Below are 15,277 nucleotides of genomic sequence, written 5' to 3'. Positions count from 1 at the left end.
TAGCTTACTGACATTAAATTAAAACATTGCAGTCGATAAAATTCATACTTGTATATTAGTGAATATTGCAACGCAATTAATTTTACGCTCGCTCGGTTTACCCCAAAAAGTTTGGAGAGATTTTCACAACGGCGCAAAAAATAGAACAGCTTTTAGCCAAATGCCACCAGTTTGGACTACACTTTGATGTTTTAGATTTTTCCAGTGAAATATAATAGAGCAAATGATTATTTTTAAATGTGTGTTACTGGCTTTATAGAAACATAATTTCGAACAGGTAATATTAAATAATAATAAAGGAGATATCAAATATAATACTGAAAACTTTGTAAAATACGAAAATAACTTATTTTAAGATTTAAGTTATATTCTGAGTAAAAGGTAAGAGATATGTGATATTTTTAATAGACATTTAAAAACATAAAATCCAGCATCTCATTGAAAGTTATAAATAATGAATACACAGATAACAAATACTGTTAGTGTGTTGGAACGCAACCAGTCGTGTGGCACTGTTGTCGATTATTTCATCTGCCGATTCTTGATCAAATATAAAACCTTTAAAACAAATATATAACAGCTTGTCAGGCTTGTCATTGTGTTATGTCTTCTTAGTTCTTAAATAAACTAATTATTTATTAACGCCACGGACTAGTAAAAAAGGAAGGACTCCGCGCCGTGATAGTAGCAAGTGAAGCACCTTTGTGCTAGTGTGTATACGAGTTACACAATTTTTCTCCCTTAAATAATCATATTATATCCACAAATACTTTTATATTATTGTATTTACACTTATTCACAACGCACGACGGCATTTTTAAAATATTTTATCACAGGCGATGGCAAATCTCATAATGGCGGCCGATCGGCTTGTATTAGTGTTAGTGGGTCTATGTATTTACACGTTTACCGGCTTGTAAGGTGACACGGGAGTCCTTATTTTTTCACTCGTCCGTGATTAACGCACGTTTAATTTTTTTAAGAAAATAAGGGACGAGACAAGCAGGCAGTTCAGCTGACAGTAATTGATACGCCCTAGCAATTACAATGCAGTGCCACTTTGGATTCTTGAAAAACCCAAAAATTCTGAGCGGCACTACAATTGCGCTCTTGAGACATAAGATGTTAAGTCTCTTTTTCCTAGTAATTTCACTAGCTACGGCACCCTTCAGACCGAAACACATTTATTACCATAACCACGCAATATTATATTTAATATTCCTTCAAATACGCTAAAAATAAAATTATTTTAAATGAAATACTTCACCGAGTCTTAGATACTATTAAAAAAGAGAAGAAGAACCCAAAATTGGGCAAATATCAATTGCAAACTAACTTAATGGAAATTAAGGAAACCAGAGTTCAAGAAATGCGTTGTCCGCGTTTGAGATGTAAATAACAGTCGAGAAATAAACCAAATTTGACAGTGAATTTCGTATCGAAGTGTTTCCTAATGAAGGGTTTATTCGATGGTGTCCGTTCAAAAGTAAACAATGGCTGAGCCAACAAGCCGAGTGGTTAGGAACGGTTCAACAGAGGCACGTAACAATTAAACTGAACATGGTTTTGTGTTACGCCCATTGGCTGAAATATTGATTGAATCTCCTCTAGTCATTTTGTTATTATAGATGTTTTGAAAGGAAAAAATATTGAATCGTTTTAACATAAATTACTTTCTTATAAATCTTAGTATAGTAGATTATATAGAGGAATGATTCATGGTTCTTATCTGGTTCTGCACAGGCCACCTAAAATTGTATAATATGATATTAAAATGCTTAGTTGCTATATCATTAAAAGATGGGCTGGGAGTTTCTTATAAATTTTTCTCCCTATGTCATAGCTCCTTTACGAATTGATGTAGCTTTCTGACGTTTACCAAGTGTTGTTGCTATATTATGTTATGTTATTGTCACTCCCTATGGTAAATAAATATATTTCTATTTCTACGAGAATGTAAAGGCCTTTCTGCATGAGTTGATAGTACCTTGTATATTAATGGATGAATATAATTAAACTACTAGCCAGTATGTCACCGTCAATAGATATTAATAGATAGGTGTTTAAAGATCAAAACAACATGGCTATCTTTAAATAACGACCAAGTGAAGGAACCCACACATACACACAATAGCTTTGAAAACAATTATATTTTTTAAATGTTTCATTGTTGGTTTCTTAACTAGCACACTCACATGAAGACGCCCAGCAATGCTCCTGTGACTGTGTGATCCCAAACGCTCGTTAAGTCCTTCTTTTACAAAAAAAAAACGGAACTCATAAACAAAAAAATTATAATACTTTGAGACAAACTATTCTAATGCTGTTGCTTGGACGTTATTCCAAGTGTCACCATGTAATCATGACGTACTTTAGTATTACTTTATATTATGCATTAAGTTTTCAATGAAAATATAAAAAAATAAGGTGAAGAGCTAAAATAATATAAGTTTAAAAAATTCTGCATTGAAAAGCTGCTCAAGCGGAGTCATAAATTTCATTGATATGTCACGAAGATGATGACTCATAAATACATAAAATGAAATTTATATCAATATGCATTTCTGATATTCATGGAAATCATTTTTATTTTAGGCAAATAAGTCTTCCAACTACCGAGATTTTTTTAAACATTGGATTGAGTTATACTTAATTTATTTTATTTATTTATTAAGAAGACTTACAGCAATTTATAACTTTGTTGACATATATTTGTATAATATAATATTTACACAATTTATTAGTTTATAAAATTAATAGAGAGTTTTAATATTTTATAATCTATTACATTAGTTCTAAGTATACAATTAGTACTTATAATAACTAATTTTTTTTTAGTAATGATATAATTAAGGCTTACATTAATTTTATTAATACAATACTTAGATACTTAGGGGAGAAAGTATGATTTGGTTATCAGTTGCCGAATTGCACTAGGTTATATAAAAACGGTTCAATTTCGGGGTAAGCATTTACAAATTCATTAAATTTGAAACTTGTACGGAAGATAAAGGCGATAGAAAGTTTTATAAATTGGGTATGATACGATAGGATGTTTTTTAGGAACACATAACTTAATTTGACTTAGTAAAGGGGGAACATTTACTTTATCGTTAACTATTTTACTGAAGTACGCTACGTCTGAAATATTTCTACGCATTTTTAATGGAAGAAAGTGACTAATTATTGTAATGATAAAGATGCAATTTAAATGTAATGTAAATATTAAATCAAGAAACATATATTTATTTTCTTATTACATGTACAATTTTGAATACGACAGTTATTCTGTTGACTTTATAAGCTGTAGCTGTCCAGACTTTATAATATAATAAGTATATTCCATATCAATAAAATAAAATACTACAAACGAACTAGGCTGTGATTTATTTTGAAATAATAATAATTAAGGTTTAATGTTATTTTTATCATTTTAATAAGAATACATAATAAAATAAAATAACTTTATTACTGCAATCAAAAAGCGTTATCAACTCTCTGTAATCTGACACGGGTATTAAAATAATCTGCAATAATTAGTTTGGTCGTTACACCGAATATGCATTCAAAATTACGTGTTGTGTATCGCTCACTCGTTCGGAAAGTAAACAATTACGACATTAAAATTAATTTATTTTAACATAACATATGCATAGACTAGACTAAAATAAATTTTATTATTTTTTGGTTTTTAGTACATTTATCTTAAACATTGCAATGTATGTTTAACATAAAACCGTATAACTTAAAAAGTTTTTTTACCTATTTTTATTTTCTAGTTTTTAGTTTTTATTTCGCATTCTGTTTAATTCATTTAGTGCTTCATTATTGCAAGGTTTCTTGCCCGTTAGTTTATTGCAGTCCAACTCCTCTATACGTAGTCCCTGCAAAGATCTTACTCTACTAAGAGCCACGTTGGCTTGACCTTCTTGAAACAGTTTCGCACCTAAGTATACAACTGCGTGATCCACAGTGCTGCCCTGCATTTTATGTATTGTAGAAGCCCATGATAGTATTAAAGGCAACATTCTTCTTTCAGCCGTCCCGTAATTGTACTTAGCTGGAAACTGTATGGCTTTCGGGTGTATAAGATGTACTCCGTCTCTTGCGAAATCAATTCGGACGGAAGGTACATCTGTTGCATACATCTGTGTTCGACGAAATTGACGCCAAACGATTTCGTTGATGTAGCCTATAGCGCCATTTACTAATCCCTCTAAAACGTCAATATTGGACCGTAGCATGACTTTTGCCCCCACAAATATTTGCAGTTCCGATGGTAAACCCCCAGTTTTGTTGATATCAGCTGGTATTATAGTAGCTATATCCACATTGTCTGCATTTCGTGTGGCGTGTACTAGCTGATCCTGCGCTTTTATTTGTAAATGCGAGCACCATTATTTATGTACAAATTCAATACAGCAGAGTTGTGGTCGTTAACTTGTTGATTTGTGGGGTATACCCTTAACGCTTTGTCTATTGCAAACTCATCACTCGTGTCTTGAAGAAGTCTTCCCATTAAAATATTAAAATGTTGGGTTGTTAGCTCACCGACTCTCAAAGCATTCAAAATATCAATAAAAGTCTGGTCACCTTGCTGACGCATATTTTCAGTTAATTCACACAGCGTGAATAAACGCCAGAGATGTGTAGCTGGTTGGAGATGTTCTGGCTGTTTGAAAACAGGTGTTCCTGATCGTTTTATAGGAGGCAGTTGTAAAAGATCACCGAAAAGTAAAACGTTTACTCCTCCAAAAAACTCATTTTCACAGTTCTTAATTTGCCTTAATCGAGCGTCCATCGTGCATAACACACCATGACATAACACACAATTTGATAAGACACCATGGAAATCTCGTCGACAATCAAAAATTCTGTCTGATGCCATTGTTGCCTCATTATTCGCAAATAGTTTCGGGACAGTGGTGACATACCTGTTATGCGACCGTCTTTCTATACATTTGATACCCATATTGATGGGATCGATAAAACCTACGTTATCCGCCATTTTGTAGCGGCCGCCATCTTGTATTTCAATTTTTTATAGTATATTGTATTCTGCTTGTTGAGCCCTTTCATTTGATACCCATATTGATGGGATTGATAAAACCTACGTTATCCGCCATTTTGTAGCGGCCGCCATCTTGGATTTTAATTTTTTATAGTATATTGTATTCTGCTTGTTGAGCCCTTTCATTTGATACCCATATTGATGGGATTAATAAAACATAAATTATCCGCCATTTTGTAGCGGCGGCCATCTTGAATTTATAATGATAATGAATAAACATTATTGTATTGTCACCAAAATCCAAAGTGTATAAAAAATTTCAGATTAATCGGTTGACAGGAAGAGGGTGAAATTTGAATTACTAAATTTGACCCAAGAATAATAAATAAAATAAAACAAACGGGGTGAGCTAAATAAAACCGTTTAAAAATGCTCCCTGTTGTTATAATGAAATTGTTTCACAGTGGAACTGTCAAACCGTGCGTCACGAAATTCTCTCATAGAAAATATGTCCATACAAAACAAATATTGAAAATAAAAATAAATGGGCTCCAAATCGAAATAAAAACCATCCTATCTCTCAAGTTGGACCAAATTGCACCCCATGGAGTAGTCCCCATTTAAATCCGTTTATTAGTTTGAAGTCCATCGCGGACAAACAACGTGTCACGTAATTTATATATGTAAAGATAATGGTTGCGAATTTCGTTAATTATTATTTTTGGACGGACACTGCTGCACCGTGATGTCCTCACAACATCGCCTCGAGCAAAGTCATTAAAGTAAGTCAAAATAAATTAAATACTAGGTTTGTTTTACTTAATATAAGCTTTGAACTTCTTGAGATATATTTCCAATTTGTGTTTTGGAAGCTAAATATAAAGCGGCCAAGTGCGAGTCGGACTCGCCCATTAAGGGTTCCGTAGCAGCAAGTAACATAATATAAAAACTTATATAGAAAGGAAAATGATATTAAATTATTTAAATGGAAAAGGCAAAAAATCTTTGCTCAAAATAATGCAGTGCAAATGAGCTCTCATTATTTATACGTACATAAACAAACAACTTACTAGATATCGTTCAAACCAATTTTTCAGTGGAAGTTTGCATGTACATCGTAATATAATTTTTAGTTTTATCATTCTTTTATTGGACGTGTCTCTCGCGCAAATTTTTCAGTTAAGAAAATAATATCAAAAACCTCAATATCATATTTGAAGACCTTTACACACGTATGGGTGATGAAAAAAATTTGAGTTTTAGTTCTAAGTATTCTTAGTATTTATGTGAAAATGTTAATGCGGTTCACAGAATACGTCATCTACTTACCAAGTTATAACAGTATAGATCTTATAGTTTTGGTAAAAAGTGGCTGTGACATACACGGATAGACAGACAGACATGACGAATGTATAAGGGTTCCGTTTTTTGCCATTTGGCTACGGAACCCTAAAAATTTAAGTTAAATTTAGTTTCATATTTTGTAAGGCTATGCAATATTTTTAATATCTTGTAGAATTGTTAATTTACAATGGCTTGTTAAAATCAAGCAAACACCAGGTCGTTAGTATGCAGTGGCAAAGTTTTAATTAAAAGTAGGGTAGTGCTTGCTCATCGTGCTGAGTTTCCTCTTTCGTAGCGATATTTACATAACAAGAACAGTTGAGGGTAACACGAACATTAATCACTATAATGGTATCAAGGTCACAGTAACGTAAATAACAAACCCGCTTCAATTATATTCCCTATTCATTTGTATGATTGGAAAGCACAGATTTAAATTTGCATAAAGTTATAGTAGGAATTCTGTATATTTTACACACTTTTTATTAACTTCACCTGTATATATGTTTGTTTGTAACCGACTCATTTGGGCACGAATTCGAACCACTTTAAACGGACAGATTTCATTAAATTTTCGTAGATTTATCGAGGACCGATGACAATACATTAATTTGACAAAATTATTACATTTTTCAATTTGCAAAATAAGATTTTTCTTAATTTATATAATTTTTTCATCTTTCGTCATTGATGTTCAATTTAAATTTCAAACATTATCTAAATAAAACACATTAAAGGATTAAAACGGGACAAGTTTTAGGGAGTCCTCCTGAAAATAAGATCTGGAAAAGTCTTAAAATGTCGGGTTGAGAAAAATAAAAAAGGAACTTTTACGCAAAATCTAATGTTAAAACACACTTACAATTACACACGTTTTAATCCTTTAAAAGTGTTTTAATTGTGTAACACTCGCGTTAATCAAAGAAAATACTATGTTCAAACATTATCTTTTCAACCAAAGCGTGATTTTAGTTTTTTTTAAACTATTTTTATATGATTTCTAGCTGACCCGGCAAACATTATTTTGCCATATAAAGTACTTTTAGTGTTGGACTGGTTTTTCTCCGACTTACTTTTTAAATCAGAATATCAAGAAAAAGTCAAAATTAATGCTCACAAATCAAGCCGACATCAACATATAATAGTTGTGTTGTAGTTCTTGAGCCGATATACCTTATATGTATTTTTGTTACTCCTGCGGGCTTTGCGGAGCAAACATAAACAGCTCGCAAATCACACCTATTTTTTTCTACTTCTTGACACTTATCGTTATATTTTGGATAATGCACACTATATCTTAATAAATTGTAGCCTATGTGTTATTCTGATGTGTAAGCTATATAATTGGAAAGTTTCATTAAAATTCAATCAGTACTTTTTGCGTGATGACGTAACAAACATACACACACTCTCACAATCTTTCGTATTTATAATATTAGTAGGATGAAGAAGGATTAACAGAAGTATTATGAAATCCATGAATTTTAGCCTAATCATTAAATAGTGGCGGATAAATGCTGCTTTTTTTTTATTTCTCCTGCTGTCTTAATTGATTTATTTTATGTTATTTTTATTTAAGGTGTAGTCTTAGAACTATTTCTATGGTATTCCGACGACACCGGACAGTATTTTCACGGGTACGGATCGGATTCGGATCGGACGTACTGCGAAAGCGTTCATAGAATATGAAAATATCAGGAGACTTCAAAATATTTTTCTTTATAATATTATTCTTAACATATTAGGTAACTTAAATATATAACATAAAAATATTCAAGTTTTGGGAAGTATTTAGTATGAACTAAAGCGTATTTTCGTACACTAACACATGATACAATGTCTTTTTCCTTTTCATACGTTCCGAAGCATATTAAACCACTGTGTAAGAAGTCAAGTATTAGGGAAAGCAGGTGGTCGAAATGTCAGTCGTTCCTAAAGTTCGGCTTTAAAAACAGAAGGACGGGATTATGAGGGTCTAATTAACCTAAAATGGAATTATTGTTAATCAAGCTTACAATCAGAGGCTTTTATTTGCTTTTGTATTTTATTACTCATTGTTTATTACTTAATATAAAAAAGTGTGTGTGTACTTATGTATGCACTCAAGAAGTTATACTTCTTTGGCCTCACGAAGCAAAAATCATTGAAATGATTTATTCCTCGTTCTATTCTACGTTTTTAAAAAGAACAATTTTGTATAAATCTTGCAAAGATGGCTTTGACAATTAATTATTAAATAATGAATACGGCTGTATGGGCTTGATACCTTTGCCTGTCCTAATAATGGATGAAGCTACCAAAAAAAAATCGAATGTTGCAAATTTTAGAAAATTTTAGGAACCAACTTCAACCTGTTACTTTTGTGTTATGGTGATGTGCGCGCATCTTAATATTTCACTCTCATCTTTTTTTCATAACGCACCTAAAGAAGTATATCTTCAAAAACTTAGTTGTTCTATACGTGGGAAGACTTATTGTCTTTGCTATAGTAAAATACTAATAGTCCTTAAAGGAATACTTAAACAGTTGCTTAGTATAGCATTAAAAATGTTCACTCCTATAATAAGCATTCCTAAGTAGACCTAAGGAATACTTAACCATAGCCATATTATATATTAATATAATAAAATTAAAACACTTAATCAGTGATTACTTACAATAAGTTCGTTTCAATTTTAAATATTATTCATAGTGCATTATTTTTCTATATAGTGAGGCTGTATGGTAGATACGTCATCAACTAAAATGAGAAGGCTTACATTTCTATTGAAAGGATTTTTCACTAAATTATTACAGGTGCAGCCGAACATACTTACAAACAAACGCTTAAAACTTTATTTTTAAACGCAAAATATTTTAGTTGTGGTGTCTGTGGAGGTACAGAAGAAGGTCCACCTCCTGTTTTAAACAGGCTGCCACGTTCATTTGCTCGAGCTTTATAAGAAAAGAGGATGAAAATACTACGTTTAGTATGAAACGCGCAATGATTTGACATAAGTTTGAAATAGTAGTAATTACAGTATGGCGATTGGCAACGAAGTATTATCCGGCTAAGTTTGAAAGCTAGCTGTTGCCTAAAACGAAGTGGATTTCGGCTATCTCCGTTTTTTACAAGGTTAAAGCCGTCATCTGTCAATCTATTAATGACTGCACGTTTCATCCAATCAAGCGGATCGCTTTTTTCTTAGAGAGTTTCGGTAGGCTGGCGTATCTGTTTTTGTTCCCAAAACACGAAATCACGACTATCACAGTCGAAGACACTAATATGACACTGACTTAATTGACTTCGGATATTGTCACAGTAAAACATAACCAGTCACTTTATTTTATTTGTTGATTTCAGACAATTATGGAGTTTCCTGCTATTCAATATATTTGAAAAAAATCGAATTTAAGTGTTTATGAATAAATTTATGTGCTAAGGAATTAATTTGTCTTATTATTTATTTTACTGGTATCACAAATAATTTATCGATATGTTGTCGGTAGTGAAAGTCCAACTAAATGCTTACTTAAAAGGTTTTCTTAGCGAAGGAAACCAAAAGTGACAAGTGAAGGAGGGGGAAATTTCAAATTTTTTGAATTAAGGATGTTTCGTGAACATGTTGGTCGTGATTACTGTCATAATTAATAACTGTATCCAACAAATCCAATGATTTATTAACTATAACAAGTCAACCTGGCACCACAAGCAGAACCAGTTCACGAGTTGACGCATGGACCAGCCATCATTTAATTCTTACTTGAGCCGCCATTACTATACTATATTTATTAGTACTTCTTTAATTGTTTATATAATTTTCCCAAAGGTACAGACAATAGCCGCCTCATTAATGTCTATTATCTGATTTGGAAAAGAGCTTTTTATTTAGGTTAACTATATTATGAGTGTTGTCGATTCTGCTATTATTAAACCAAGTACCATAATGAGTAACTGTGACCAGTGCAGAACACATTTGTATGAATGCACCTTAAGAATTTTAAAATACTTTAACGTTTTCCAATCCATATAAATCATTATCATACTACGACATCTCATGAATTTATCATATCCTGTATCTTAGCCTCAAAGCGATATTTTATGAATTTTAAAACATTAAAATGAAAAGTTATTCGGACTTTCGTTAAAATATCATAGAGATAAGACCAGCAATAGTTTATATTGTAATCATTTTCTGAGTAGTCAATTTGAATAAATGTTATAGTTATTCATATCATAAAATTATGCTATTATATCCTCAAATACTTTCTCTACAGTTTATAGAAATAAGAACATGCGCGCTATATCAATCAGAGTCGTTCATCTAGGTCATCGGTTGCTGGTATATTTATTACTTTCTATAAAACGTCATTGACGTCAGTCATCAACGAAGAAGCGAGAGGCACTCTGGAGTCTGGATATAAGTATTATTATTGTCGAAATTTAAATATTAACCAGCTGATTGTTTATTTTAATATTGATAATTTTAGAGAAGTCTTACATTAAAACAAAATATAATTTAGGCTGCGATTATAAAAAAATTAATATGGCCTACTAATCAGTAGCCCTATGCTATAGGGGGGTACCCCTATAGATAAAAACAGCAATAATATATTTGACTTCTTCGGCATTTGATGTTGCAAGCAATTACCGACTACACATTTCATTTTAGCTACAATATAATATAACCAACATGGTTATATTCAGAACAGCGAATATCTATTTGAATTAATTAATATAAACAATTTAATATGTTAAGTATAAAATTAGTGAAAATATTTTATTTATTTATTACACTTTTTTGACACCACATTAACAGAATATAACTTAATTACTAACATACATAATTACATGATATGGTGCAAATGGCGGCCTTATCACTATATAGTGATCTCTTCCAGGCAACCATTTGTAATACAATTAAAGAGAAAGGCAGAACATTAAAAGGGTAAGAAGTGTCAAAAATATAGACACACATAATATATACTATACTAAAATATAGATACGTTTATAAGAAAGTAAAATATGTAAAAAGTAGGAACAATAATTAACATTTCAGAATTGTTGAATTATATTGGTGGATACATACAGATAGATTCTATCAAATAGAGGACAGATAATGTTTTTTTCTCTCAGACACTAGAATTGCATGAATATTATTACAATCAAATGAAGCAAGCATATCAGTGTAGCTAGAAGGCACACTCTGAGCATTTATATGTAAAACATTGAAATTATTAACACAATCTATAAAAGCTTTCTCAAGTTCACTACGAAGAGAGAAGGTAGGTGAGATGCTGTAGTAGCTTTCATCAGCGCAGCTTTGGCTGCTTGAGGAATTCAAGGACAAAAAATCAACTTCACTGCTATCACTAGTATCTGCCATTACCAGCTACAATTTATCAAGATTAAAAAGTACAGAACAAATAAATAATAATTAATAAGTAGATATGTTACAATAATACTTAGATCAATTATAACTAAACTAACTAACTAAACAATAATACTTAGATTAATTATAACAAATGTTATGTATCTAAATCCAACGAAAAATATATGTATATATTATATTGCGTTTTCAAGTTATATTAATGTGTTTGAAATTAATATATTAGTGGTTTTATTCAAAAAAACTGTATCCTGTTAACGCCAGTCTCACATGAATTAATTGAACAGAAATTACTAGCGCAAATTATTACAACTAATCAAATTAACAATAACATTATAAAATTTATAGATTATGTTGCTATATAATGATATGCAATGTTACACCAAGAGTATTTTGAATATCAAATTGATATTATTTTACAATGAAATGTATAGTAAAATGATGATACAGTTACAGAACCGACTTACAAACATTGTCAATGTATTAGTATTATTATGTTTTATAATTACAATGTTACACCAAGAGTATTAGAATATCAAATGTATATAATTTTACAATGAAATGTATAGTAAATATAAATGAAGATACAAAACAGACTTACAAAGATTGTCAATTTATGCATATGTTTTATGAATAGAAGTTATTAAATTGGATTAACTGATATATTATATTATGAACCAAACAATTAGAAACTATAAATAAAGTTTAATGCAGTTTATTGTTCACCAAAAAGTAGTATAAAGTAAGTATATAGTTTAACTCTAAACTTAATATTTGATTTTAAGTTTATTAAATATATAGTTAATTAAATTTCTTGTAGGTAAATAGTGACACAAAAATGTAAACAATATTACCTAATATTATATTATGTTGACTAGGCACATATAATCAAGTAATGCTTACATATTGTACAAATTTTATCATATACTACTTTAAAGTACAAACTTATTTCAAGATTCACAGTTTCAGTTTCAGTTCTATCAAATAAGTGAAGTCTAAGTTAGAAATTAGATATCAATTTAACATTGAATAAATTGAGATTAGTATTATAAACAAGAGTCCAGTGTTTAATAATAACAAATAGTTTGTTACAAAATGTTGCTAGCCTTATAAAGTAGACATACAAGTTGAGGAGTAGGGAGACATTAAACAAAATAGAATTAGATGGAGATTGATACTTAGATTTAACAAATTCCTAGCCATACATACTGCAAATCATTATAGAAACACTAGATCAAGGAGTTTAATTCAAGTAATTTAAATGAAAAAGAACTTAGGATTTGATTTGTGTAATTATTACTTTAGTTTAGTTTATGCTTATTTACTTATTCCTGTTAGTTCTCTTTGGCCTGGTGTTACCTGCAGCCTCCTGCTTCTGATCAGCACCACACTCTCCAGCTCTCAATTGTTCGTGCGTTGTGTCGGTGGTAATAGCATCTAATTCAGCGACAGAATTCACACTGTGTTTCGATCCCTTTGAATCAAGTATGAAAATAGTACCATTACTTGTCCAGGTTTTGTTCACCCCAAATTTTCGACGGGCAGTCATAAAAGTCTCATGTCTAGATTTGGTAAGAAACTCAGACAGAGTAATTCCAGACCCTTTTAGGGCAGTTTTACTAAACCATATTGATTTTTTTAAATCCACGTCTTCAAATTTTACAAGTATGGGCCGAGGCTTATCACTTTTATTTTTACCAACACGGTGTGACCTACTAATGGAAGTCACATCCAGCTTGGGGGTTTTAAGATGTTGGGTTAGGTTCTTAACGACAGCTGCCGATGTTTCCTCTTTACTATGCTCTGGTATTCCGTGCACCAGTAGCATTTTACGTCTGGACCTCATCTCCGCTTGGTCAGATATTTTCTGAAGTAATTCTACTTGCCTGTGAAGCGTCGACAGTGACGCAATTACAAATGACCGAAAAGCGTAAAAGTCCCCGACTACGTCGTTGACGTTTGAATTATTATTTGAAGCAGCTGCTGTGTTTTTAATGTTTTGGAGGTTATTCTCGAACTGCTCGAATCTCGTGGCGAAAGCTGTGGTCATATCGACCAACGATTTTTGAAGTGAATCAATAGACATTGATACAACTACTGCACCGGCCCAAACAAATTTGAGAAACACGAAAGGAATATAACTGGTCAGTTAACAGGATGTATAGCAATTATTGAAGCATTATCAGATGCCTCAACAACACTAAAAAAAAATCTAGTTTATTTAATGAGGGTAGAAAAAAAATATTTTAAATACGTATGAACTTCTTTGCACTGAATTTAATCAAATTATATTTTCTTTCACTTTGATAATACTTGTACAAGTTAATCAATATTATAATTTTATTTAACAAACGTTATTATTGTAAATAATGAACTTTTAAAATTAAATAGACATAAAAACTTCCAAAAATAAAAAGAACTTAAAGAAGAAAAGCAACTTATTATAAATAGAATTACTTTAGATTTTAAGGTTTGGTTTGAACACGTGGAATGAATGGATAAAAAGAGAATGATAAATTAAATATAAATAAGGCAAGTGTGTGTGGGCAAGTCGATGACGGAAGATCCCGTAGGACATTCGTCGACCAAATTGGGGACGTTTTGAAAAATGGAAGGGTCTAAGGGACCCGAAACAGGCGAGCATATAATATGAAAAGAGTAATGAATATAGACGAAGCGCGTAAGTTTTGTAAGGATAGAAGCAAGTGGCGTTCTGTTACCTCTGCGAACCCCGACGGGGAAAAGGGTATGTATGTTTTTTTTATAAAATTATGTGATGAGACGAGCAGGAAGTTCAGCTGATGGTAATTGATATGCCTCAGGATTATTGAAAAACCCAAAAATTCTGAGCAGCACTAAAACTGCGCTCGTCTCTTTGAGACATATGTTGTCAAGTCTCATTTGCCCAGTAATTTCACTAGCTACGGCGCCCTTTGACAAAAACACAGTAATGCTTACATATTACTGTGTATATATGTTACATCATATTATGGCAACCACAATATACAAAGCTTCTACACCTTAAGCATAACACGTTGAGTATTTGATCAGAAACCTTATATACTACATAAAAATCGCTTTAAACCGAAACTGTTCATCACTATTCAACGACGAAATAATTGAAATTGCCGTAATACTCGGTTGGTGTCGGCTCGAATTATTTGCATCACAAAAACATAATGTATAGAGTTCGGGCGCGACATAAATCAGTCGGAGCGAGACTTCATCTGAGTCGTGCCACTGTGTTGTATACAGCGCGATTCATTCCAAAGTTAAGCCAATTTCGTTGGCGGCACAAGTTGAGTTTAAACTAAATCGTCTAATGTAATGCGGTAATCCCGGCTTTAGCTTACGTATATGGAATTGAATTATATAATAGCCTTTGTAATATCTATGACTTTCGAATTATTTCTTTAAGATTTTTTTAAAAAATGTTTTGATATTTGATATGTAGCAGGGGTTAGAATATCAACTTGGGCAGCGTTACCCCTTAGAATTCACAATAAGTAATGCCACTTAAGGGGTAATATACTCGTATAGGCCACGACCGCCT

At 31.7% G+C, this 15,277-nt stretch overlaps 1 protein-coding gene across 1 annotated transcript; it reads right to left on the bottom strand.

Annotated features, from left to right (window-relative positions):
* Positions 1 to 12,503: 12,503 nt before the first annotated feature.
* Positions 12,504 to 13,774, bottom strand: LOC126976716 (uncharacterized). Its single transcript, XM_050825217.1, has one exon. It carries the CDS (start codon positions 13,772 to 13,774, stop codon positions 13,046 to 13,048), a length of 729 nt encoding a protein of 242 aa, XP_050681174.1. The 3' UTR covers positions 12,504 to 13,045.
* Between the last annotated feature and the right edge of the window lie 1,503 nt (positions 13,775 to 15,277).

The sequence above is a fragment of the Leptidea sinapis genome, chromosome 42, assembly GCF_905404315.1.
Source record: "Leptidea sinapis chromosome 42, ilLepSina1.1, whole genome shotgun sequence".
NCBI lineage: Eukaryota > Metazoa > Arthropoda > Insecta > Lepidoptera > Pieridae > Leptidea > Leptidea sinapis.
Note: the sequence above shows the minus strand (reverse complement) of the source record. Positions and strands in the feature narration are given on the sequence as shown.

Coding starts and splice junctions, on each gene's coding strand:
- LOC126976716 (XM_050825217.1), bottom strand. CDS start 13,774: ATGACCACAGCTTTCGCCACGAGATTCGAGCAGTTCGAGAATAACCTC.